We start from the raw sequence: 26,674 nt of genomic DNA on the forward strand, positions 1-26,674 counted from the left end.
TCTTACCCTACCCTAACAGCAAGTAGATATTTTTTAAATCTATAAGAAATATCATAATCAATGATGAATATTATAGGCATTCATTTTATCATCAAGAGTAAGACAAGGAAGGCAGGTATGGTGGTAGATGCTTGTGATCCCAGCACTCAGGAAACTGAGGTGGGAGAACTGTAATTTCAAGACTAGCCTGTGCTAGCAAGACTTTGCCTCAAAACAAGCACAAGCTGAAGACCAGAATACCCGCTGCCACTACTCCAACCAAATACTGTACTATCTTACACATGGACCAAAAAATAATAATAATAATTATACTGCCACAAAACATAAAACTTAGCCCTATAAAAGACACTGTTAAAAGAATGACAAGACAGCCTACAGGCTAAGAAAAAGTATTGCAAACTACATCTCTAACACTAGGCTTGTATCCAGAATATTTGAGAAACATAAAGTTCAAGCTGGGCATGGTAGTGCATACCTTTAATCCCAGCACTCAAGAGGCAGAGGCAGGTGGATCTCTGTGAGTTCGAGGCCAGCATGGTCTACAAAGCAAGTTCCAGGAATCCAGGGCTGTTATACAGAGAAATACTATCTCAAAAATCAAAAACAAAGATCTATAAAGTTCAACACTAAGAACACAACCACCTCTTAACATCTCCAAACAATAAGCTAGCGTGAAGTATCAAAGGCAGATCTAAGTAGGGTATGGACAGCTCTGGTGGACAAGGGGTCACCATGTCCCGGGTGTCCCTGATGACTACAGTGTCCCTGAAAAGGGGCAGCTAATCTGGGAATGGAAGACCCAAGTAAGGACAGGAGGGATGGGTGTATCCCATTGTGGGCTCCTGGGACCCAAGCAGGAAGAAGGGCATTGGCCTCAGGGATAAGTCTACTGGTAGAGGTGGGAGACTGGCCACATATCATGGCCTTGAGGAAGAAATTAAATACTGTGAAGATAGTGAACTAGATCAAAGATAGTTGAATGATATATTAAGGATAAAGAAATTAGCTTTCTCATAGTCAGGAAAGGGAATTGAAATCCTATAAAGAATGACCCCTATAGATGTTGAGTTGGAATTTCATATATTTGTGTTGTAGTTTTTAATATATTTAGGTAGAAAAAATAAAATTAACGGTAAAATAATGGGCAAAATCATGAAATATACTTGGTCAAAGAGGATATAGGGCTAGCAAGTAAGTATATGAAGGATTCCCAGAGCCATTACCCATTAGTAAGAAACTTGAAGCTGTGAAGAGATGCTACTCCATAGCCATTAAAATAAGCACATTGACAGTGGTGAGTACGGAGTACTGAGTATCGAGTACCGAGTACCAAGGAGGCTGCAGAGGCAGTGCATCTCTTGTAGTCTTATGAGGTGCAAGAACAAACAGCAGCAGAGCACAGATGCCTTGCCGGCCCCCTTTCAAGGCTGTAGGAAGCAGTTCGCCAAGGCTGAGAGTCTGTCTTGGCCCAGGATATAAAGTACACAGTAGACTAGAATGTGGTGTCCAGAAGCAGGTGCGTATGTGGATCCGTGCTTCATGGCGGCGAGTAAGTGGTGTTTGCACAGTAAGCGGTCCACACAAGCAAAGTAAACCTGAGTCCCGGCCGCACACATGGGAATGACAGTAAACGCCTTATGAGTTCCAGACCTAAATGCAGATGTAACAGCTTGGAGAAAACGGAAGGCAAAGATGGGGAAGGATGAATGCATCAAGTAAAACGGTTAAGTAAAACACTGAGGGGAAAACCCACAAAATCCCAGAACAGCTAAATCTGAACAAGGCAGAGACGTGACCAGGAGGGACAGTCCAGGGCCTCAAAAGTCCCAGCATAGTTTACTTTATGAAAATAGTAGAGGCACAGGTGTTAGTACTGTGATTTTATTTAATTACATTGTGTGTGTGTGTGTGTGTGTGTGTGTGTGTGTGTGTGTGTGTGTGTACACATGTGTAACCGTACCCCTTGTGGCATGTGGACATCATAGGACAACTTTTAGGAGTCTGTTCTTTCCTTACACCCTGAGAGTCCCAAAGATCAAACTCAAGTCGTCAGGCTTGGCAACAACCTCCTTTACCGACTGATCCATCTTGCTTGAGTTGTATTATTTTTAAAATAACTACACTGCTATATTTCCTCTTTTCAATTTAATTCACTTAAAAATTAAAGAATTAACTTAAATATTTTGTGCTTGCATAGACAGTTACAGTTATTGGTAGAGCACACATCTCCTGTGCCATGTTAAAAAAGATTAGGGAATATTTTAATTTTTATTCCCATAAATCATAAGTTACCACCGGCACTACCTTCAAGGGCCAATAACCTAAGCATGGTGATGGATGTAATAGGTGTAATTTTAGCACTGTTTCTCCCTTTTCTTCTCTTTTCTTTTTCTTTATATTTTTTTCAGTCACCCAGTGAAGTTTATTCATGGAAGAGGTCTTCATCTTTGGAAAAACCAAGTGTCACCAATAGGGGAATCTACGGAGGGAAACGGACCAATGCTACCCCAAGGCACAAGAACTGTGTGACTCTCACACACACTAACCAGGTGGTCAGGATTCTGCCTGCAGGAGAAGTCCCTCTGAAAGACATCTTCCCAAAGGGTGAGCAGCATTTCAGCTTGCCAGAATGGTTGAAGGTAGCTCGCTTTTGCAGGGAGATGCTTAGTTTGTCATTGTTATTTTTTCCTTGCAAGTGTTAGCCATCCCGACACATGTAGCTAAGAACCCCTCTGCATGTTGAAAGCCTGTGGACATCTCCACATGGTTGCTACTTGTGGGCTCTGCAGGTAAAGTTGGTCTTTGTTCACACTGCAGTCTCTACCGTGACTAACTTAGAACTTGACTTCTGAGAGCTTACCTGTAGGGACTCCATATGCAGGACTGCATCACCTGCCAGTGCCCTCCAAGTCACCTCACGTGGATGACTGCATAAAAAACGCAGTACCAGTCACTTCTTGTGTCAGTCCACTCATCTTCAAACCCCACCTTACTATGAGTTTGATCTTTATTCTTATTTGTGTGCAAACTCTGGTGTAGGGAGAGAACATCTGAGCCAGTCACCCCACCAGCGGCCTGAGTGCAGATTTGGGCCAAGGTCTCCCAGGACCAACTCTAGATCTCTGCTTACTGACCACACTGGCATTCATCCTAGCCATTAGTTATGAGAGCAGTCATTTGCATAGTGGTAGCACTTGTGTGGTCCTGTGCCCATGTTCATTGTATCAGTGTGGTCCTTATGGATATAATGCTAAGTGCATTGTATCTGTTACTGAGTTTGAAAGTCCAATTTAAATCATTATACTTAGAATTTGTTCTTTCCAAACCAAAACTAGTAGAAAATAGTCAACATTTCCTTAAAATCCTCCGCATGACAGAAGAGGCAGCTGAGTGATGTGACAGCTGCTGAGTATCACAGCACATGGCAGGGTGGGAATATTCACAAGGTGATGTAGAAACACAGGAGAGGCTTATGGCCCAGGCTGCTGACATTTAAGTGACTCTTGAAAGATGTGTGAGAGGTAATGAAATAAAGAATTAAGACAGGAAAGGGGGGTCAAGTGAGAAATGTGGGAGCTTGGTAGACGTTCCAGAAACTACACAGTGTTCTATACCACAGCACAGTCCTTCCCTCTACCCAGAAACACGGGACTCACCCGGATACACCTCCCCCTCATCATCCATGTACAACCCTCCCTAGTCCACCTGTCCCTTTGGTACAACCTCAGTAGTGCTTGGTATGTTCTATTACCAGCATCCCACATCCCACCCAGGACACACCTCAAGTGCTGCCATGGCCTATCAGGATTACTGCTTCCATTTTGCCCTCATAGCTTTCTTTTATCAGAGTGATAGATTTCATGTTTGCATTTGTTCTGAATGCAGACAGTATGGTTCATTGTTTTTACTGTGTTGCTTTATACATTTGATGAATACAAATGTTGCCTAGCCATCATCACAATCGGTAAAGAAAAGTCTTCCTGGCCCACAAAGCCTCCTGTGTCAATAGTCAACCTCTCCAGCCACCTCCAGCCCCGACTAATCTAATTTCTGTTCTTACAGATTTGCCCTTAACAGGATGCTATACTAATGGGTTCATACAAATGTAGTCTTTTGAATCTGGTTTCTTTTACTTAATAATGTCTTTGAGAATCTCCTACGTTGTGTGTCTGTCATAGTTTGGCTTTCTGTTGCTGTGAGAAAGCATCATGACCAAAACAATCAGGGGAGGAAATGGGTTAGTTCACCTTACGGCTATAGACCAGCATGAAGGGAAGCCAAGGCAGGAACCTGATGCAGAGGCCATGGAAGAGTGCTGTTTACCGGCTTGTTCACCCATGGCTTACTCACATATACAACAGGACCATCTGCTCAGGAGTGGCACTGTCCACAGTGCGCTGGACCCTTCCACATCAATCATTACTCAAGAACATGCCCCAGAGGATTTCTCGCAGGCCAACAGATAGAGGCATTTTCTCAATTGAGGTGTCCTCTTCCAAGGTGACCCTAGTAGACAAGAAACTAGCCAATACATTGCCAGTACACTGTGTCTGTTTGAGTGTAGCAGTCTGTTATATGTTTAGACCGCTATTATGTGAGTATACTACTATTTGTGTATCCATTCATAAATTGATAGAAACTTGGATTGTTTCCTGTTTGACAAAATAATGAATAAGGCCTCTCTGAACATTTGTGCATGGGTTTTTTACTTGGATGAATCTTAGGAATGGCATATATATAAATATATATATATATATATATATATTATTTATCATATGGTGAAACTGCTGAACGATTTTCTGAGCTGGCCAGGCCCATTTGCATTTCTCTCAGCAGTAAGTGAGCGCTCCTCCCATAGTTCCACATCCTTGCCTGGACTTGGTGCTGTCGGTTTTTCATCCCTGTGACACTTGGATAGTCGTTCTCATGTTGGCTTTTAAAACTGCTTGTATCTTTGGTTAGTGTGTGTAGGGAGACATGTGTTTGCCTTGGTGTGCATGTGGTGATCAGAAGACAACTTGCAGGAATTTGTCCTCCCACCACATGGCTCTGGAAACCCTTCTACCACATAGATTCTGGAAATTGAATTCAGGTTTTCAGGCACGGCATGAAGGGTCTTTGCCCACTGAGCCTTCTTGCTGACCTTCCTTTTAGTTTTTGTTTTTTACCACCCAATGACAATCTTTTTTGTTTTCATCTATGTCCAGAGTTTTATGTGTTCTTTATATATCCTGAAAACAAGTCCAGTGTTAGATATCTGCTTCCTATATTTTCTGCTATTGTAACGAAGGGCAGATGTCCTCTTTCCTCTGGGAAATTGTGTAGCTTTGGGTTGTCTGTTTAGATTTATGGTCCATTTTGAGTTAATTGTCGCTGGCTTTGTTTGTTTGTTTGCAAAATGGCATAAGAGAAAAACACAGAGGCTTGAGTCAGGGCCATTCAGGATCCATTTGGACTAGATTCAAAAGGAAGAAGCTCAGTAGATCCCTTGGTCAAGTTAAGAAACTGTCGTTGCCAATCTGAAGCTCCCCTGTGATTGTCACTGCTTCGTGTGCCCCAGTTTAGTAACCATTTCTTCTCAGGTTCACATTTAGGAGTTGTCCTCCATTACACGTCATGGTATTGTGAGTACTCTGTCTCCTGGGTGTAGACCGAGAGTCTGTTGGTGTATTGAAGGAGGACATGTCTCAAGTTGTTGTTCCATCAGCATAAAGGAGGCTCCTGGAGGCCCGGGAAGGATGGTTCAGCCAGTCAAGCTCTTGCTATGCAGACATGGTGACCTAGTTGGGCTTCAGAAGCCACATAGAAAAGCCAAGCGTGGTGGGGCATGCTCGTAATCCCAGCACAAGGGCAGGTAGAGAAAGGCAGATCCCTGGGCTCACCAGCCAGTCAACCTAGCCAAAGTGATGAACCCTCGCCAATAAGAGACCCTTTCTCAAAAAACAAGGGGGACAGGCTCATGAGGTGCAACCCCCAAGGTTGCCTTCTGACCTCCAATGCACACAGGCATCTGTGCACACACGCTCACATGAACATGCTCACACTCATACATGTTCATGAAAAAGGTTACTGGAAAATATTCAGTGAAACTTTTCACTACAGCACACATCACTTTTAATATGTGGAAACAGATGGAAGAGCCTTAATCCTAGAGGCCAGTGGGCGTGCATTAATTACGTTTCCAAAAGAAATGAGTGTGTAAAGTAACCTCGTTTGCCTTCGCAGACTCCCCTGGTTGTTTTACCTGACAGTTTTTATTCCCGCCCCTAACTTTGGCCCTGTGCATATAAACTCTCAACTGCCCAGGGACCTCTATGTGATAAACACTGCAGCAACGATTTCCCTTAATGGTAGGTGACTAACCCCTAAATACAGTTTGTGCCTATCTTAGAAATCCACCTGGACTGTAGCCATGGTGGAAATGTACTGAGCCCCCGTCCTCTTAAGGATGGACACATTTAAAATGCATGGATAAGGCTAAGTTTGGAGAGAAACCTGGCCGCAGTTAGGCTTCCTTAATTCATCCATGAATTCCATTCAAGGATAACCATAAGGCTCTTTCTGTAAATATTTTTGTCTTCTGACTTATTTTTAGATCAGTAAACTTGACTCTTGGTTCTTTTTAAGTGCTTAGTACTGTGGCCGTGACATGGCCACTGTGTAGCACGAGGCCCCTTTGCTGGTGTGTGAAAATGTCTTAATCAATGATTGCTTTCTCCTTATTGAGGTAGACACAGCCATCACTACGTTTTTCTCCTCCTCTGTATTTTGGAATTAATAGTGAACAAAAAGAAAGAATGATGTCGAGAAAAGATTTAATCGAGTAGACACGCTGTTCTCACAGTGGTCTGAAAGCGCCATATCAGTGTCTCAACTTAGGCTGCGTGCTTTTAAAAATGTCCGTAAGTGACCAGCCAAAATGCTTGGGTTAGTTACATAGGCAGCTCTGGCTTCAGTAGCTTGTCCTTCTTAGAAAAAAATCCTGGTCTATAAATACATATGTATAGACCAAATATAATTTCACCTTACTTTAGCTAGATTTTAGCAGCAGAAGTTGTCAGAAATGATATATGGTGCACACAACTTTATCAGAGACTGGCCTTATCCCACCAAGTGCAAGGTAGACAGGGTGTGACTTTTACTAAGCATGTCCCTCTTGTGCAGATGGCCACCTGGGGACCAGTGGTTCAGCCGCGTGGCCAGATTGCACCCTAACCCCTTTCCTTGGCCCTGCTCTCCCTGACCAGCCTCTTCCCTTCCTCTTGAGTCTTGCCTGAGCCCCACCCCCTGCACTTCCTCTCCCCTCCCCCCTACCCCCCTCCAGTCTCTCACACCTGGCTCCAGAGCTACAGTTCCCACTCTGGAATTGGTTTCCAAGTTCCCAGAGGTCCACAGTGGCTCAAAAAGGAAAAGAGGCAAAAGGAGGAACTTTGCTCTTCATGCTGTGTGCTCCTGAGGAGTGAGCCCCCACCCCCAGCATGTCTACAGCAGAGTGTGAGCCCCGCCCCGCTGGTAGCATGTCTACAGCATTGTGTGAGCCCCGCCCCCCTGGTAGCATGTCTACAGCAGGGTGTGAGCCCCGCCCCCCTGTAGCATGTCTACAGCATTGTGTGAGCCCCGCCCCGCTGGTAGCATGTCTACAGCAGTGTGAGCCCCGCCCCCCTGGTAGCATGTCTACAGCAGAGTGTGAGCCCCGCCCCCACTGGTAGCATGTCTACAGCAGTGTGAGCCCCGCCCCCCTGGTAGCATGTCTACAGCATTGTGTGAGCCCCGCCCCCCCTGGTAGCATGTCTACAGCATTGTGTGAGCCCCGCCCCCACTGGTAGCATGTCTAAACCAGACTGTGAGCCTCCCCCCCCCCCAGCATGTCTACAGCAGAGTGTGAGCCCCGCCCTGCTGATAGCATGTTTACAGCAGAATGTGAGCCCCGCCCTGCTGATAGCATGTCTACAGCAGAGTGTGAGCCCCGCCCCCCTGGTAGCATGTCTGCGACAAAGAGAATGCCATACACTCTGCTGAGGACATAGAGGTGCACTGAGTAGTTGAGAAAACTCCTTCAACCTGAGTCTGTTAGATGGCCTGTTTGGTTGGTGTATTGTTGTTGTTGTTTATTTGTTTGTTTTTGTCCTTCAATTGCAGACATGAACTAGAACTGTTTTTTGTTGACCACACGCAGTGGACACAATATGGACCTCTGGGCATTTCATTCTAAGCCAGACTGTAATAAAAATGATGGAAGACGGGAAGGTAGAGAACATGTAGTTAGGCAGACAGACAGACAGAAATCTTTGAAATCTTTGTGTATGTGTTTGTTGATGTGAGTTTGGTTGAGTGCCGGCGAGTGTTGCTTCATTGTGCTCTTGGGATGTCTTGACGGTCAAGGCTTTGCTCGCTGGGGCTGTCAGGCAGGAGCTGTCCTGGAGGACGGTAGGTCGAGTGGTTTTAGGATCAGGAGGCCTTCCTTCCTTTCGGATGCCTGCTCTCTAGCTGGATTGCCTAAAGTCCCGTGGCCGTATTAGCTCTCAGCCTCAGCTTCCACATCACTTGAGCTGGAAACAGATGGGACGTTGCTGTCAGAGAACCACCCAGACTAACTGGAAGTCCTGCACACAGTGGGCCAGCTCGTGCTTTGAGGGTGATGGTGGCACTTGGGCCAAGGAAGAATAGTCATCAAGTTCTGGAATTTGCTGGAAGGCCAACCCCAGAGCTGGAAAGACTTCATATTGCTTTTTCTGCTGCTACCCTGAGCCTTTTACTGTCTAGACATTCCCAGTTCCTTGCCAAGCAGTTCCCAGAGTTCTACTCTCTCCTGAGAATTTCATTCCATGTTAGCAACATTCAAGCATTCTTGGGGCCACTTTGGTATCAGCACCCCTTTAACACTTGCCTTGTGTCGTGACTTATTTGCAGGTGTTAACCCCCCACAGACAGCTGGCTACATAGAGGTTACTGATCTTCAAGCAAAGAAACTCCGATACATCCCTGTCCCCAGGTAATCCATGGCACTTCTTTTCTTACCATGGTCTGTTGTACGGAAACGATCAAGCTCTTCCTGTGTACTCTAAATAAATGCATGGTTCCTGCTTCTCGAAGTAGCGAGTTCTCTCCTCCTCCACCCCCAGCTGGTTTGTATCTCACCCTTCTTCTGCATGTGTTAATGACATCTTTATTTTCGTTTTTGGAAAAACATTCAAATGTTTTTAAATTCAGTGTGCAGGCATGAGTCCCTCGGCCTCTGGTCTGTTCCCATTTTCACTTTCTGTACCAGGAACGATACTGTGAGTATTGCAGGAATTTTAATTTTGGTACTCATTAGCTGAACATTTCCTGAAATAGATGATTCAAGATGCCCAAGGTATTTCTGTAGCATCAGTGTTACATTGTTTCTGAGTATGATTCTGTCCTTTGCAGTCATGTCCATCTTATAGATGAACAATTCCCAGACATTTAGGGTGGACCTTGTTACCAGTCACTACTTCTGGGATTGTTCAGGAATGGCAGCAAGGCCTTGAAAAGCAGCAAAACGTGTGGTCTGAGCAGACATGGATGTGCTCGCCTGCAGCCCTAAGGCCATGCCTCATCTCCTGTTTTCCGGCTGAGGCTGCACCTCCCTTGGTCTGCTGTGATTACATTCTTCTTTTGTCTTTGGCTTACCACCAGCCCAAAGCCACCTCCTTCTAACCCAGTGGTCCTCAATCTTCCTAACGGTGTGACCCTTTACTACAGTTCCTCATGTTGTGGTGATCCCCAACCATAAAATTATTCCATTGCCACTTCATAACTATAATTTTGCTACTGCTATGAATTGTCATGTAAATATCTGGTATGCAACCCTTGGGGTAGCGACCCACAGGTTGAGAACCACTGTTGCTCTTTCCACTCTAATTTATTATAGATTAAGATCACATTTCCTCCTCTGGAGTGCCTTGTCACATGTGACTGAACCCTTCACTGCACAGTGGGTAGAGCCCTGCCTGAAGTCCCAGTCAGAGGAGCCTGGAGAACTATCTAGTATTCGAGGGAGGCCAGGCCCAGCAGAACCTGTAGGCTACCTAGTGCAGCAGCAGACCATGTCTCTTCACCCTCCTCCAAGTCCCAGAAGCAAGCAGCTAGGCTTGGCAGTGCAGAAAACCTCAGTAACGGCTTCATTTCTCATGACCTTTAATTAGACTTTAAGGCTATGAAAAATTAAATCATTATTCCGAGAGGTAAATTTACTTTCTCCAGTACATGTGGCTTCTTAGACTACCTTAATATGTTGACTTCATGGGAGATGTCTTTGAATCACTTAAGAAAATGTCTTATTCCATCCTAGCTATACATTCCTTAAAATATGCAATTAGTTCAAGAATCAAAGCAAAGAACATCCTGTGGTGTCTTAGTTGGGGTTTGTATTGCTGTGATAAACACCAAGTCCAAAAGCAAATCTCAGGGTTCTTAGGCCCCCACTCTCACTGGGGAAATCAGGGCATGAACCTGGAAGCAGGAACTGAAGCAGAATCCATGAAGGAATGCTTCTTATTGGCTTGCTCCCCAGGGCTGGCTCAACCTACTTTTGTATATAAAATCCAGAAGCACCGGCCTAGGGCAGGCTTTGCTCACAATGGCTACTTCCTCCCACCCCCATATCGATCCTGAATCGACAAAATGCCCTGCAGATTTGCCTAGAGGCAGTCTGGTGGAAGCAGCTTTCTCAGGGTTCCTTTCCCCAAATATGTCTAGGTTTGTGTCACATTGTCAGGAACCAGCATGACTACTGTTAGCATTTCTGAAGCATTGGTCATTTTTCCAATATCTCTCCTAAGCTGTTTGTATCTTGTTCTTTACATTCTGTATGAGCTACTTCTACTGACCAGGAAAATACCTCCTGGAAGGGCAGCTGAGTGTGCAGCAAGTGCCAGGGGGTACACACTCATCCCTCTAGACTGAAGCTGTGTGATAGAAGCACAGTGCAAGCCATCCAAGGAGTATTTCCTGGAGCTGCAGAAAGAACAGGAAAAGGGCATCCTGGGTGCACTCAGAGGGAGAGCATGTGCCGTGCCCAGGGTTTCCTCCCATTACCAGGGAGAGGAAAAAAAAGAACCGGGTAAAATTAACTTTAATGATATATTTTATTTAAACTAGTATCTTTTTGACATATGTTCAGTATAAAAATTTTAATGTAGGCTGACATGACGGTGTATGTCTTTAATCCCAGCACTCAGAAAGAGAGGCAGATGGAGCTCTGTAAGTTTTGGGGGTACATAGTGAGACTTTCTCAAAAAAAAAAAAATCCACTTTCTTCTAGGTCTTTCAAATCTCAGCACATACTTTATACTTGCAGCACATTTCACATGACACACAGTTTAGATCATTGTCCTTACATCCTGATTTTCTGTTGAAATTAGCCAGTGCTATATTTGGCACACATTAGAGAAGAATGAGTCATCTAAACTTAAGGTGGTGATTGGTGTGTGTGTGTGTGTGTGTGTGTGTGTGTGTGTGTGTGTGTTGGATAGTTAAATTTCTGCTGAACATCAGGAATGTTCTACATGATGCCTTTCTTAATTACTGTGTTACTGCTGTGATGAAACACCATGACCAAGGCAACGTTTGAAAGGGAGTATTCATTTGGGAGCTTGCTTCCAGTTTTATAGGGTCAGTCTTTGATCACCATGGCAGAGGGCATGGTGGCAGGCATGGCACTGAAGCATCAGCGGAGAGCTCGCATCCTCACCTACAGGAGGAGGCAGAGAGAGAGTGAGGCTGGGCTTGGCTTTGGCTTTGAAACCTCGAAGCCCACCCCCAGTGACACACCCCCTTCAACAAGGCCACACCTCCTAATCCTTCCCAAAGAGTTCCTCTAACTGGGACCAGGCATTCAAACATACCAGCCTATGGGGCCCTTCTCATCCAAACACCACAATAGCTAATTCAAATTATAAAAACATAATTAAATTGTGTAACTGTAGAGCCAAAATGGATGCATTTTTTTTCTTCAAGGTTTTGTGTCATAGATTTGAATTTGGTTAGGTTTTTATTTATTTTGTGGTGCTGGGGGATTGAACATGCAGTGCTCTACTGGTAAGCCCTGCCTCCCTCCATGGGCTCACATATCCTCTGCGGCTGGAACTACAGGCAGGCAGCCACCCCGACTCACTGGGGTCCCGCCTGTCCCCATGTCTGCACAGCAGGTGCTTTAACCACTGGGCCGCCTCTCGGCTCCTAAACTGACTTGTTCGCCTGCCCTCATTGCACGTGTCTTTGGGATTTTCTGGTCCTGTGAGATGGCTAAGAGCAAACCTAAGCAACCTTCATGGGAGAGGAAGGCCGCAGCTCAGCAAAGCTGAAGGAGCAGACCTGGGGTGGGGGTGGGGAGCATTGCCGTGCTCAGCCGTCGCCTGCCTGCTTTGCCTGGTTTCTGACCTTTCCTTTGGACTCCTTTTTCAGTGCAGAATCTCTCTCTCCGTACACCGCATGGATATCTGCCATCTCGGACACAGATGCTCTGCTGGCTGAGTGGGACAAAAGTGGCATTGTGACTGTTGACATGGGAGGCTGTGTCCGGCTCTGGGAAACTGGACTTGAACGTCTGCAGCAATCGCTCATGGAATGGAGAAACATGATTGGACAAGACAGTGACAAACCTGTGCAGGTATCACTTGAACTGACCTTTCTCCTCACAAATTAACTTAGTTTTAAATGCCACCATTAAGGAGACGTCGTGCTCAGCCACTCCAATAGCTGCTTAAATGGCTAAAATTATTTTTAGACTCCTAATGGAAGAAGACGGTCTATCCATCGTGAGAGAGGTAAAGTAAGACTCTATCTTAGTTCCCTGCCAATGTTTAAATGTACAGTTTCCCAACATCACAACATACAAATATAATCAACTACTTCTTAGCCATAGCATCTTTTCTTTCTTGTATCAGCATGGTTCCTGACATCTGTGCATGCTGCCTGGGAAAGAAAACCACTAGGATGTCGTGTAGAGCAGATTCTTCCAAGGTCCAAAGCTCTAGACTGGAGTCAGCGAAGCGTACCTCCAGTGGAGTGTGTACGCACCTCTTTGCGGACAGTACGGGCACTATGAGTAGGTGGGACTCTGGGAGAGAGACAGGAGCAGCCGTTGGGAAGGGAAGGAAGCCCACAGCTGCGGAGGTGAAGCACTTGGATCTATTCCTGGTGCTGTCTGGAGCCAACCAGAGAAACAAAGAAAGCTGCAGACTCATGTGTGCTAGAGCGTAAATGAACAGGATCAGCTTGCAATTGGTTCTAATCTTCAGAACACATCTTTTCTCGTTACATATCACTGTTGTGTAGCAAAAAGACAGGTAGGCTCCAAAATTAATTGGTTGGTTAATTAATTAATAACAAGAAGGGTAAGTTGCTACCAGCACCATCACTCTGCAAACAGCCATCAACAAGGTAAGACATCTCCACTTACTATTCCATCAATAACTGTTTAATAATTACTATTTTATGTGATTTTCCCCTAAAAGAGATGTAAGTATATTTATGGATGAATACTACATTTTCTGTTAGATTTTTAAGAGCTTGCAGGAATGTTTTGAAAAATCTCAACCTGAAATAGGCTAGTGACTTTCAATACTTTTGAAAAGACATAAATATATTAATTTAATTAAGTTGAGTTAAAGCAAATACATTGCTCTAAAATGATGTCGATAAGTAAGCAGCTCTATGGTAGCAGCAGATTGATGCTATGCTTGATTAGAGTTACCTATACTTCTGTTCAGAATTATTCTAGATGTTAGTTCCCCTCTGTTTGAACTTTGATTCTTGTATTTTCATTGGTGCCTAGCAGTAAAGGCTACTGTATTTGAACTTCCAGTATGCTCTCTTTGAATTTCTCATATAATGTGGAGATCGAAGATCATGCCTAACCTGTGGTCAAGATGTGTAGTCCAGCTGAGTGTAGTGGTGCATGTCTGTAACCTAGCACTTGTGATGGAAGGTAGGACAATTGTGAATTCAAGACCAGCTGGAACTGCAGAGTGAGGTCTAGGACAGTCCGGGCTCCATAGCAAGACCTATCTCAAAAGCCCAAAAGGGAAAGAAAAAGGAGCCTTTCATCCCAGTTCTCAGGAGGCAGAGACAGGCAGATCTCTGAGTTCAAGGCCAGCCTGGTCTACAGAGTGAGTTCCAGGACAGCCAAGGCTACGCAGCCCTGTCTCAAAAAACGAAAACAAAAAGAAGGAAGGGGAGGAGAGAGGGAGGGAGGGAGGGAGGAAGGAAGGGAGGAAGGAAGGGAGGGAAGGAGGGAGGGAAAGAAAATATTGGTGGCCTAAATTACTTACAATTTAAAAGTGGGTCTTGGCTGGTTAAAACATTAACCCCTATTCATGTCTTAATCGTGTAGCTTTTTCTTCCCAGGGCTTTTCTGAATATATTGCAGCTCTTTGCCTTTCCAGCCCCCCTTTTAGTAACAGGTGCAGGACAATGCACATCTTCCTTCATGCTCTAACTAGTCTGAACAAAATGACACTGCTAACTGACGCTAGATAGTTAAGCTAGAAAGGAGCACAATTATCTCAAGAATAACCAAAATATTATTATCTGAACTTCCTCTGATCAAAATGTTTTCTCAGAAATGTTTAGCTTTATGTCCTCAGCTCAAAGTTCAGATAGCAGAATCAGGACAAACTTAGTAATAAAGGAATATAAATCAGAATTAAATGGTATTTTGATTTGGAAAAAATAGATTTAGTCTGCATGCTCCTTTTACCTCTACTATTCCTTGGTCCGTACAGTTGATGTTAAGCATGCATACTTGGACACTCAAATAGTCTGCCATTGTTTGAGCTTCTGGTCACATCTCTTGGTAAACAGTGAGACAGCATACTATTTAGGCCCACTCACATTGTTATCCACAAGGAGATTGTACAGCCAAATCTAACAGGCGTTCTTGCCAATAATAAGAACCAATACTTGTCTTCTACAGTTACTTTCCAGGTCAGCCATCAAGCTGCCCCATTTGTGGACTCTTCACTCAGAAGGGTTCTGCTCCTTATTTTTGGAGCTTGGAAAGCCCCTCTTACAGAAGTAGTGGGGAGAGAGACCTAGTTCTTGATGGCCTACTTGTGCTCCTGGATGCCAGCAGCTTTCCCTGACTCTGGTGGAGTGATCTGATCTCCATCTAGTGGCCATTAGGTGTACTACACACATGGCTTACCTTTGCATCCCAGCACTTGGAAAGTCAGTTTGGGAGATTTCCACGGTCCCTTGTGTGCTTCGTGTTGGGTAGTGGATGCTCCTTAGGTCAGCAGTGAAGGCCTGGAAAACAACCTGTCAAGCTGTCCTCTCCGTCTTTCCCTGGCTCTTCTGTGTATAGCTGAGGGACTGTCCTTAGACACACAGACAGTAAGCTGCCTGTCTTGGGGTACTTGCCGCCTTCTGCTGTCTAGCAGCATTAGCATGGAGCCACACTTAGTTGAACTTTTGTTAATGAATTATTTGCTGTATTTTCAAATGAGAACACAAGGAAGTACTTACTGAACTCTCCATGTAACATATGTTCATTCATTTGACACCGACAAGAACATGTGTTTTCCTATAATGAACAACTGTAACAACAAATTCAAAGTATTACTACAACTGTAGACCCTAGGATCCACAGTTATTACTTTTAGACTGTATTTTTAGAAGCACTGGTTAATTATAAGCCATAATTCATCTAGTTGTATATCACAATGTTGCTTATTTTTTTATTATTACTTTTTATTCCTCCAAACAATTCTATTAAATATACACCACCATTGTCCTCAAAAATCAAATTGTCATCTCTACAAAGCTGTGTAAGACAAATCTTAAAAGGTCTTATTAATAAAAAACCTGGAACCAGATATTGGGGTGATAGCTGAGAGATCAGAGAGACTGAACAAGCCGCAGCCAACCTCACCTCACCAACTCCTCAGCCGATTCTGTTTCCACTCAGACTGAAAGCTTCTGATTCCTCACCTGAATGGATCTCAGCTGAACTGCTGCTGAAAGCCTAAAATCTTAAAAGCCTAGAAAGCCTTTAGTTCCTGGTCCTCACGCCTTATATACCTTTCTGGCTTCCTGCCATCACTTCCTGGGATTAAAGGCCTGTGTCTTTCCCAAGCAAGACATGAGATCATAAGTCCTAGGATTAAAGGTGTGTGCCACCATGCCTGGCTGTTTCCAGTGTGGTGTTGAACTCACAGGATCTCTGCCTCTGGAATGCTAGGATTAAAGGCATGTGCTACCACTCCCTAACCTCTATATTTAATGTGGTGGCTGTTCTGTTCTCTGACCCCCAGATAAGTTTGTTGGGGTGCACAAACATGTCAGTGACTGTTCTCATAAGGAAAGGTTGAACAATTATAGCTTTCAAATGTCATTTTCTAATTACAGCAGACAAATCAGAAAGCTGATCTCCACATGGTACTGGCAGAATCTCTGTCTCTGTGGCCTTTGCAGAGTGTTCACTTAACCATCAACTTGTAAATGGATAGAATGCTCTGGATCACAGTGTGGGACTAGAACCCACATGTCCTTGCAGTTAGGACTCTGCTCAGCACATGGTCAGTGTTTAGACAGAGGGAGATATATGGAAAGAAGTGCAAACAAAAGAGAACTGAGTGACATGAAAGCATCATTGTCCCTTTGAATATAACATTCCAGGACTGTGAATACATGTAGTTTATTGTACATAGGTACATTTCTATTCCTGTGATAAAACGCCACCACCAAGGCAACTTATAAAATCAAGTGTTTAATTGGGCTTACGGTTCCAGAGGGCTGGAGTCCGTGGTGGTGAGTGAAGGCATGGTGGCAGGAACAGCTGAGAGCTCACATCTCAAGCTGCAAGGAGGAGGCAGAAAGCCCTGGGGATGGTGGGAAGCTTTTGAAACTTCAAAGCCCAGCCCCAGTGACATACCTCCTCCAACAAAGCCACACCTCCTAATCCTTCCCAAACAGTTCCACCAGCTGGGAACCAAGCATTCACATGTATGAGCCCTGGAGTGGTTGTGATATACCTAGTGTACTAGAGAAAACTGTTTCTACTTCCCCAGCAGGTATAAGTGACAGTTCCATTGCTAATGGTTGGCCTTTTCTAGCCACTAGCTGTGTAGTTTTGCAGTTTTTTTGTTTTTTTTCAGGGTTTTATTTTTGTTTCGGTTGGTTGGTTAGTTAGTTTGGTTTGGTTTTGGTTTTTTTAAGAAAGGGTTTCTCTGTGTAGCCGTGGCTATCCTGGAGCTCACTCTGTAGACCAGGCTGGCCTCGAACTCACAGAGATCCGTCCTACCTCTGCCTCCCAAGTGCTGTTATTAAAGGCATGCACCACCACTACCCAACTAATTTTGCAGTTTTAAGATTTCAGTTGATTGGTAAAGCCTATTTTCAGATTAACTGCCATTCATACTTAAACTTATCTTTTTTCCAGTATACACGCAGTTATCAAGATCTTTTAGTGCACAGTTCTTTGTTCTGTTTGCAGAGGAAGCATGGTCCACTTACATGTTTTGTTCTTCTTTGGCCAATAACTCTGGCAACGGTGTGGTTCGGTGTGTCATTGTTACCGAGTGATTGGAGCCTTGTGGGATTATTACACGTGCTTGCGTCTTTGGGAATTCGCCTTTGCCTAGAAGGGCAGTGCCTTTCAAGAACGTCTGTGGTCTCCTGCTGTGTCTCTAGTCATGTACAAGTACACCCGGCTTTCACTGACATGATCGAGCTCTTTGCTTGTGTGGCGGCCCCTGGGCTGCCTGTGATTTTCCTATTGTGTATCCCTGCTAGAGAAAGCCATAGGAGTTAATTTTGACTCTGGAGGGTTTTCAGGAGTCCCTACTAAGAACGTAGGATCTGGCCAGTGTACCTATGGTATATGCTAAGGCAGCTTGTCATGCCCGACGATGGGGAAGGGTGCTAACAACGTGTGCCAAGTTTCTTGGTGTAAAGGTTTCCTCCCTGCTGATTTCAAGCTACTAGAGGTCACAGTCTGCTTAAAACATCCCTGAGTATTCTGCAGTGATCTCACAAGCTGGTAGGTTTGGGTTCCAGTGTACCACTAGCTGAACTGTCTTTAGGCTCAACCCTTTGAGAACTGTCATGGTTTAATTTAAAAAAATAAAAATAAGGGCTGGAGAGATGGCTTAGAGGTTAAGAGCACTAGCTGCTCTTCCAGAGGTCCTGAGTTCAATTCCCAGCAACCACATGGTGGCTCACAACCATCTGTACTGAGATCTGGTGCCCTCTTCTGGCCTGCAGGCATACATGCAGACAGAACACTGTACACATAAAAAATAAAATAAAGAAAGAAATCTTCAAAAAAAATGTTTTAAAAATAAATAAATAAATAAAAATAAAAAGCCCTTCCTGAAACAGGGTGATGGCCCTGTGAAGAGAAAGGGGGAGGGAAAGGAAGACTGATCTTACATAAGGTGGTGCCATGCTGTCTCTGGGAAACATAGGAACCCACAGATGTGCCAACTACAGATAGCAATGTCCTTTAGAAAACAAATGTTGTTTTCTTCAGTGCTGGGGATTGAACCCAGAGTCTTGCACATGACAGGCAAATGCTCTGATCCACATCCCCAGCCTATTAATATCCTTGAAACAACATCTGGGTTTGAGCAAAGACCTAGAAAGAATTCTGCCTTCAAGTGCCACTCCTGGACTCACGTATGGGGACTGCCTTTCCTCCGTGCACTGTAGTTCAGAAACAGTTGCTAGTCTAGTTGCCCACCTATCCAAGCAACACTCCCATCCATCACAGCATCGGAAATAGTTAAACCCAATAGAGTTCAATCAACTCCACTTCCCTAAGAAAAGGGATTGTGAAGTTTATGAGTTTACAGTTATTCCTTGTGCATGTCCAGTGAGAGTAATAGTCCTATAAACTGTGCATGTCCAGTGAGAGAGTCCTGTAAACTGTGCATATCCAGTGAGAGAGTCCTATAAACTGTGCATGTCCAGTGAGAGAGTCCTGTAAACTGTGCATGTCCAGTGAAAGTGACAGCCTATAAACTGTGCATGTCCAGTGAGAGAGATGGCCTATATACTGAAAACTGTGGCTATAACAATTCTAAATGAATATCAAAAATAGAAATGCTGTCTTGCCTCCAGACTCTGGAAAAGGCCTAAGGAAGTCTTTAAATTTTCTCTTCAAATCATCATCAGTACTATTTCAATTCCTTTCTCTCATACCAAAGTTTAAGACATTGTTTTATGTTGGTATTCCCACAGTGCATATTATTTAGATCAGTAAGTAAGGGAACAGTATTAGAAATGTTTATTAAAAGTATAAGGAAGCAGATTTAAAACATGCCAGTGATATATTAAGGTGTCAAGTAAGTTGACAGTCCATGCTCTAGAAGTGTTATGACTGAGCATTTTTAGTATGTATTTAATGTAGCTAATACATCATAGTGGCTACAGAAATAAACTTTCCTACCATTATTTTTCTAATAAAATTATGAAATTTTTAACCCATAAGCAGTATAGCCTATTTTTTAGCAGTGTGATATTTGGAATAGTCAAACCTAACTCCAGGTCTGTGTCTCATGTTGCATGTGATCGTTGGCAAATTCCTTGTGCTTTTGAAGTTTCACTTCCTAATTGTGATACACTGATAATGCTGTTTGTGCATTACAACGTCCTTGTGAGAATGAAATGCTTTTATCCCTGGTGCAGAGTGTGTACGCAGTAAACAATAAGAATTAGAGACTTAGCATTTAAGTAATATTGGGCTACAGGTTTGTTTAATGTTTACATAAGACAAAGCCACAGTAAAATGAAACGCTATTACCCAGATACCCACTAGCGAATCACGACCCAGTGAGCTAATATGTCACCATCTGTCCTGGTGTCAAATGTAAGCTTCGTTTATAATCCCGCTTAGAAAAAGTTTTGTCAGGCCCAAAAAAGGAATTGAAAAAATAGTCTTTGCTTAAACCTGTCAGCTTGAGGAAGAGCAGAAAATCAATGACAGGACAATGGTCAGTAGGGGATTATACTTGTTTAGTTACTGAAGAGACAGTTAGAGCAAGTTCAAAATGCACGGCGTGTGCCCGAGCCTCAGAGCAAGAGAGAGAGTGAGTTGGATGCAGAGCTGTGTGTCCTTAGTCCCCACCTCCTCCTCCTCCTCCTCATCATCATCATCATCATCATCATCGTCATCATCATCAATCATTACTATTTAGCACTTGTAGTTTTAAGAATTGAAGGCACTGCATAGCCCTGAAGATTGGAGTGTGGGCAACACTAACATTTGGCAGCCAGTGCAGGGGCATTAAATTGTGTGGATCTCTCTCCACCTGATGTTCCCAGCAGCGGGCTCTCCACTACTTTACAGGAGGTGGGAATGGTCACGGAGACTAGCACAGCCTGGACAGGAAGCTGGAGAATCCACCCTCCCCTTGGGTCAGCCTCCCTGGAAGCTGGCAGGACTGAGTAAGAATCTTCAGGATGAAGAGGTCTTCTTAGAAGCTCCTTCTAGATCACCCACCATACAAGGGCCCACGTGTTGGCAAACTCTACCTTTATACACACACACACACACACACACACACACACACACACACACACACACACACTTAAACAAAAAGAAACGTTGGGATAAATAACAAAATCATAGTAAACAGAGTTGAATCTGTTGCCTGTGGGATGGAGATGGGGGGGATGGTGGCATAGAAGACTTCTGCTTTTATTATCCATCTTCTAGTACTATTTGAGGTATTTAACTATGCACTTTGACTAGTCTGGTAAGTATAAAAAATCGGGAAAAAACAGTAAGAGGCTGAAATCGGGAGCAAAGTTGTTCATGGCACAGTTCCCTAGGAGTAGGTTAAACCTAACTCATCTGGAGGGCCTCAGCTCTTAAGAGTGCAGGGGTTTAATGGTGCTGACTCAGCTGTTCAAGGGCTGGCAAGTTGGCTCAGTGGGGGAAGGGGCTTGCCACACAAGCCCAGCGGTCTAAGTTTGATTCCCCAGAACCCACATAAAGGAGGAAGGCTCCAGGGGAGAACTGACTCCACAGGGTTGACCTCTGACCTCTATATGTACTCCCATACACACACATGAGGTACATGTGCACAAAAAGAAATAATAAACTGATTGTAAAAAATAACCCACAGGTTCTAGTTGTGAATTAAACCCTGTCTCTCCCACCAACTGCAGGCAGAAACCCCATCAGATGCATAGACAGCTAGTGAAGCCTATGAAAATATTACAGGAAAATTACAGGAGAGAGGCTGAGCTGAAGGCCAGAATTTGAGCTAGCACTGAGTCAGCCTTCCTAAATACCTGTCCAGACCTGGTCTTGACTCAAGGCAGCCGACAAGGTGAAGGCTGCCCTCAGAAAGCTATGAAAGGGAAGTTCCTCAGCCCAGTAGACAGTGCAAGCTAGCACCATAGTGCCGACAACTAGCACCACACCAACTGGCAAATGGCTGAGTGCCAGTGGGAATTAGGCACAGATGCCACCTTCCCTCCCTATCCAGTACACACCAGAAGTGGTAGTGCCAGAAGGAAATCCAGTGAAAGCCTAATGCCTGCCTGGAAAATCCATTTTTAGAGAACTTAGAAGTAATAAGTTTGACAAAATCAGCTACACATCTCTGTATCAGCAACAATTATAATGTCACACACATACATATACACACAAACACACTCACATGCACACACACATATATACACACACACACATATATACATATATACACATACATACACACACCATTTCTAAGCAGCTCTGTCTGAGAATGAAATACTGAGGTCAGAGTTCAACAAGACTTGTGTATGTGTGTGGTGAATTCTGCACTAATGCAGGTCATAAAAACTGAGTACATGCAGAGGGAGTTCACTGTCAGATTTGACATGACAGCGATTCCATGTCTCTCCAGGCTGACCTGTAGATTTAGTGCAACTCCAGGCAGTTCCCAGCAGGACTTTTTCTAACAGCTGAAAATAAGCCAATTCTAAAATTTTTATGGAAGGGCAAGGAATTAACGTAGCCAAAACAGTCGCTTTAAAGATGAAAAAAATGGAAGATCGTGTTACCCAATTTTAAGGTTTACTGCAAAACTACAATAATCAAGACAGTGTGATGTTGGCAAAACGATGAAAGAACAAATCGATGGGACCGAATAGAATGTCCAGAAATAGACCAGAGACATAGCGCCAATTAGTAACAGGCCGCCAAAGCACTCTAATGGAGAAAAGTCAGCAAACTGCGTGGGAAGAATTGGACAGCCATATGCAGAACTAAATAAACAAAGGAATCAAAAGAAAAACTGGTTTTAAAAATTCATTTACAGGGCTGGAGAGATGGCTCAGCTGTTAAGAGCACATACTGCTCTTGCAGAGGACCTGAGTTCAGTTCCAGCCGCCACACCAGCACTCCAAGCAGCTCCACGAGGCCTGCACACCCAGCTCTAGAGGATCTGACACCATCTTCTGGCCTCTGCAGGCACTGTGCTGACACTCAGCTGCACACATATCCACAATTTAAAGTGAATAATAGAAGCTTTGGGGCTGGAGAGGTGGCTCTGTGGCTAAGGGCACTTGCTACCCTTGCAGAGAGCCTTGGTTTGCTTCCCAGCACCCACATGGTGGCTCACAACAACCTATCATTCCGGTTCTAGGAAGGTCTCTTCTGGCCCCCACAGGTACCAGGCATGTATATGATACACATACATACATTCAAGAAAACACACACATAAATAAAAATAAGAGAAAGATTTTAAAATATAGAAATGAAATCACCTAATAGCTGCCATTTCAGAAGTGGTAATAGTATGCTGCCAAGTGTTCTAGCATTCATTATTATCAGAAGAATGTGAAGCTAATTAAAAATTACTCTAATGCTGGGCTACCAGCATGGCTTAGTGGATAAAGGCACTTGCCACCAAGCCAGACCAGGTGAGTTCCATCCCTGTGCCTGCATGCTGGAAGGAGAGAACTCACTCCCACAAGTTATCCGCTGACTGCCACACAAGGACACTCACTATGGTCTGTGTGAGCACATGTGCAGACACACACACACACACACACACACACACACACACACACACACACACACATCCATAATTTTAAGAAATTATTCTAATACGCTTAAATTAAAAAAAAACAGTTTTGTTAAAGAGGTTTTTAAAGTCTTCTCTTTTCATGTCATTTTGGAAGTAAGAAGTCCAAGTGTTTAATTCACAGATGGAGAAGTTGAGGCCCAGCAAGGTTAAGTAACTAGTCTAAGGTCGCACAGCTGGTAGTGAAGAGACCTGTGGTTTGATTTGTGCTCTGTCTACCCAGCCAGTTGGTCTGGGCAGCACTGTTCTCTGTTCAGTCAGCTACCAGGGAAGTCCACACCACCACCCCCGCGAAAACCCAAAAGTGCGAATCTTAGCCCGTCTCTCTATGACCCCACAAGGTCACAGAAGTGGATGTTCCTAAGGAGCCAAGTAACACTTTCCAGCTCCTTGACATCCTCAGCAAGGATGCTTTGGGATGCTCCTCAGAGTGGATGGTGGCAAGCAGGAGTCTCGGGAGCCTTGCGTCCTCTTTACACCCTTCCTCCCTTTGGTAGCTGAGAGTTGTAGCGTTACCACGTTTATGCAAGGAGCAGAGCGGTAGGTCTGCAGCTGGTTTCTGGAAGAGCAGGAAAGGCTGGAGGAAACACCATCGCCACATGGGTGACGTGACAGGCGGCACCCATTGTCCTCAAGTGCTTGCCCAGAATGGATGACTGACTCACAGGAGGGTCCTCCTCATTGCAATAAACCGCACAGTGGAAGCTAGCAGGCGTTTCTTGAAGATGTAGGTGAGTCACTGCGGAGTGAATTAGGGGATTGTGTGACTGTCAGCTCCACAAGTAAGTATGGCTGTGGGAAAGCTTTCTCCTCTCTCCATGGTGCTCTTAAAAGGTTTTCCAGTACAGCAGCAGAAGGGCAGGTTAACAGAGACCAAAGGGAGGAGAGATCAGAGTGGAGGCCCCAGCTCGCTGGATGGCTTTGTGAGGGTGCAGGTCCTTTGTTGCAAATGCCTTGCTAACCCAAGAAGCATCAGTTAACCGTCCTGTCCCATAGCCTTGTGAATTTATTCACATTTCAGATGCATTATCTTAAAAACATTTTTAGAAGTCACCAATTTGAGCATTCTTTTGAATTTTGATGGAAGGCTTTATTGCTCTTATTCTGGTCTAGTTAAATATCCCTGTGTATACACAGAGATCAGAACGCTTTTACTAGCAACCGCAGTTGAGCGCTGAATAGATACATTAGTGAAACATTTTGTTGGAATGGACCTGGAGCACTGGCCCTGGGAACAGGCAGAGCAAGAAAAGGAAGCAGCCTGGGGGTCACCTGAGGTGTCACTGTGTCACCTAATCTCATTCTAGTATCTGTGGCTTTTTGTTGTTGTTATTGTTTATTTGTTTTGTCTTGTTTTTGAAGGAAAGGGAATCCACGGTAGTAGTGCAGTAACTAATCATACAGGTGCTTATTGCCTAGCAACACTGTTCTGAATGTTTACATATCTTAACTTGGTCACCATGACAACTTGGAGGTAGGTACTGTTATTACCGCAGTTAACAGATACGGAAATGGGCCAAGAGCCGTTCACACCAATGCCCAGAGAGGTGAACTAGCTTCCTTTTTACTTTTTAAGTTCTGTACATTTATTTGTGTGTGTGTGTGTGCGCGCGCACGCGCACACACACACACACACACACACACACACACACACACACACACACACACACACGCATTTGTCATAGCACACAGAGAGAGGTCAGCAGCAGACAAATGACAGGAATCAGTTCTCTCTTTCCACTTTGTGGGTTCCAAAGATCAAACTCAGGTTTCCAAGTCTAGCCACATGCTCCCTTACCTGCTAAGCCATCTTGCCAGCCCATGATCTGCTTTCAAACATATCCTGCCTGTTGCCACCTCCTCACATGCTTCTGCCAGGGCAGCTGGAGAAGATCTGGCCTTTCTCTGCCCTGCTGGCAATAAGGTCGTGAGGCCACCACTGTTTCTGATCTACTTCCAGGATCGTTTCAAATCTTGATCCTGTCCAGTGACCTCTATCCCTTGGTTGAAGAAATACTACAAAAACATGTTCTCTTGCTCATAATTTCCAGATGGTTAACAGACCTGCCAGCCCATTTGTCCTGCAGCAGAGCCATAGAGGAATTCACCAATTACTGGTTTGGTAATTCACCAAAACCAGAGTCTGATTGGCTGACTCTTCTGGCAGCCGGGGAGTCCAACCCGAGGCACTGGCAGGGTGGTGATGCTGACTGTGTCAGAGTTTGTGTGTGAAGTGCTCCCCACCCCCAGGGCCCATGTGGTGAAGGCTTGCTCTTTTCTTGGGGGACCCAGTCACGGTGACTGGGCCATGAGGACTCCACCTTCATCACTGAATCACAGACAAATCCATAACTCTATCCATTATTGAGAGCTGGTGGAAACTTCTAGAGGTAGATCTTCCTTGGAAGAAGCTAGTCAGTGGGTATTTAGGAATTTACCTGTCCGTGGGCTCCTCTTTTCTCTCCTTGCTTCCTAACTGCCATCATGTGGGCATCTCTGCTCCATCTGACCCCTCAGCCACGATGTTCTACATCACCACCTCCCAAGCAGAGAGCCAGCCACGCATGGATGAAAGTGCCTAAAATGTGAGCTTAATAAACCCCCCTTAGGTGATTTCTCTTGGCTGGTCAGTCAGTGATGAAAAGTCACACTAACACAGAGTTCAAGATGTGCCTCGAACTCCACATGGCAGAGACACTGAAGGAAGCTGTGTTCACTCTTTCATAGCGGTGACGGTTCCCCCTTCCTTCCCAGGAGCCGCAGGGCCTACACCCCTCCGATGTCTCACTCCTTAGTACTGTTACTAAGTACAAGCCCTCGGTACTGTCATTACAGTTAAGTTTCCACTGGAGTTTTAGAGGGGAGGGAATTGAAACCATGACAAGACCCAGACCTGACCAGGGTTAAACTGGTTTCCTAGACGTGGTTTCACGTGAGCCTCTGAAGAAGTTAGCAGAAGGACGGTAGAAGTGTGGGGATGAGTTTTCCCCGTTCCGGCTCTCTTTCTAGGCAGACGCAGTCCACATGTTCCTAGGACCCAAGCCAGCAGCTAGACACCATCGTTCTTTGCTGCCACCAAAAGAACTGCTGAAGGGGATGGATGGTGGCCCCCGGGAGAAGAGTGTGCTGTGTCTGGACTGACAGGACACAGTAGACGCCTGGCTGGTCTTCCCCACAGAGTCTGGAGAGCTATCCTTTCCCAGATAGGCCTGTTCCCATGACTCACTTTGATTTGTCAAGTATGGTCTTACTGCAGCTGTGCATGTGTACATTTAGAGAGTGAATCAGTTTGTAATTTTTGTCATTTGGATATAGTGAAAAGTCATGAGTACAATAGCAATGAAAACTGTATACTAGTAAGTAGCTCCTAGTAGCCCCCCAAAACAGTTTATGCCATAGATTCAAATGCATTTGTCTGTGATCAAATAGAAATCATAAATGTGGGCTCAGGAGCAGAGCACCTGCCTGGAATGCACCAAGCCCTACCTTTGATCCTCAGCACTCACCCCCCAAAAGCCCCCAATTACGTATTTATGACGATAAAATAGTTTTTGTTGGATGAGATGTCTTGCTGCCATGCCTTCCCTTTTGCAGCCCACAACTTAGTCACTGGACTCTCATCCTTG

The 26,674-nt window shown here is 44.6% G+C and overlaps 1 protein-coding gene across 1 annotated transcript in view; it reads left to right on the forward strand.

The window, feature by feature from the left end:
• The window catches only part of Vwa8 (von Willebrand factor A domain containing 8), a 340,258-nt gene that overhangs the window by 247,340 nt on the left and 66,244 nt on the right, over positions 1 to 26,674 (forward strand). The window contains exons 35-37 of the mRNA XM_006989556.4: positions 2,409 to 2,604; positions 8,911 to 8,992; positions 12,430 to 12,634. Coding sequence (XP_006989618.1) covers positions 2,409 to 2,604; positions 8,911 to 8,992; positions 12,430 to 12,634 — 483 coding nt within the window. The remainder of the gene's footprint in view (positions 1 to 2,408; positions 2,605 to 8,910; positions 8,993 to 12,429; positions 12,635 to 26,674) is intronic.

Source organism: Peromyscus maniculatus, chromosome 9 (assembly GCF_049852395.1).
Source record: "Peromyscus maniculatus bairdii isolate BWxNUB_F1_BW_parent chromosome 9, HU_Pman_BW_mat_3.1, whole genome shotgun sequence".
NCBI classification, from domain to species: domain Eukaryota; kingdom Metazoa; phylum Chordata; class Mammalia; order Rodentia; family Cricetidae; genus Peromyscus; species Peromyscus maniculatus.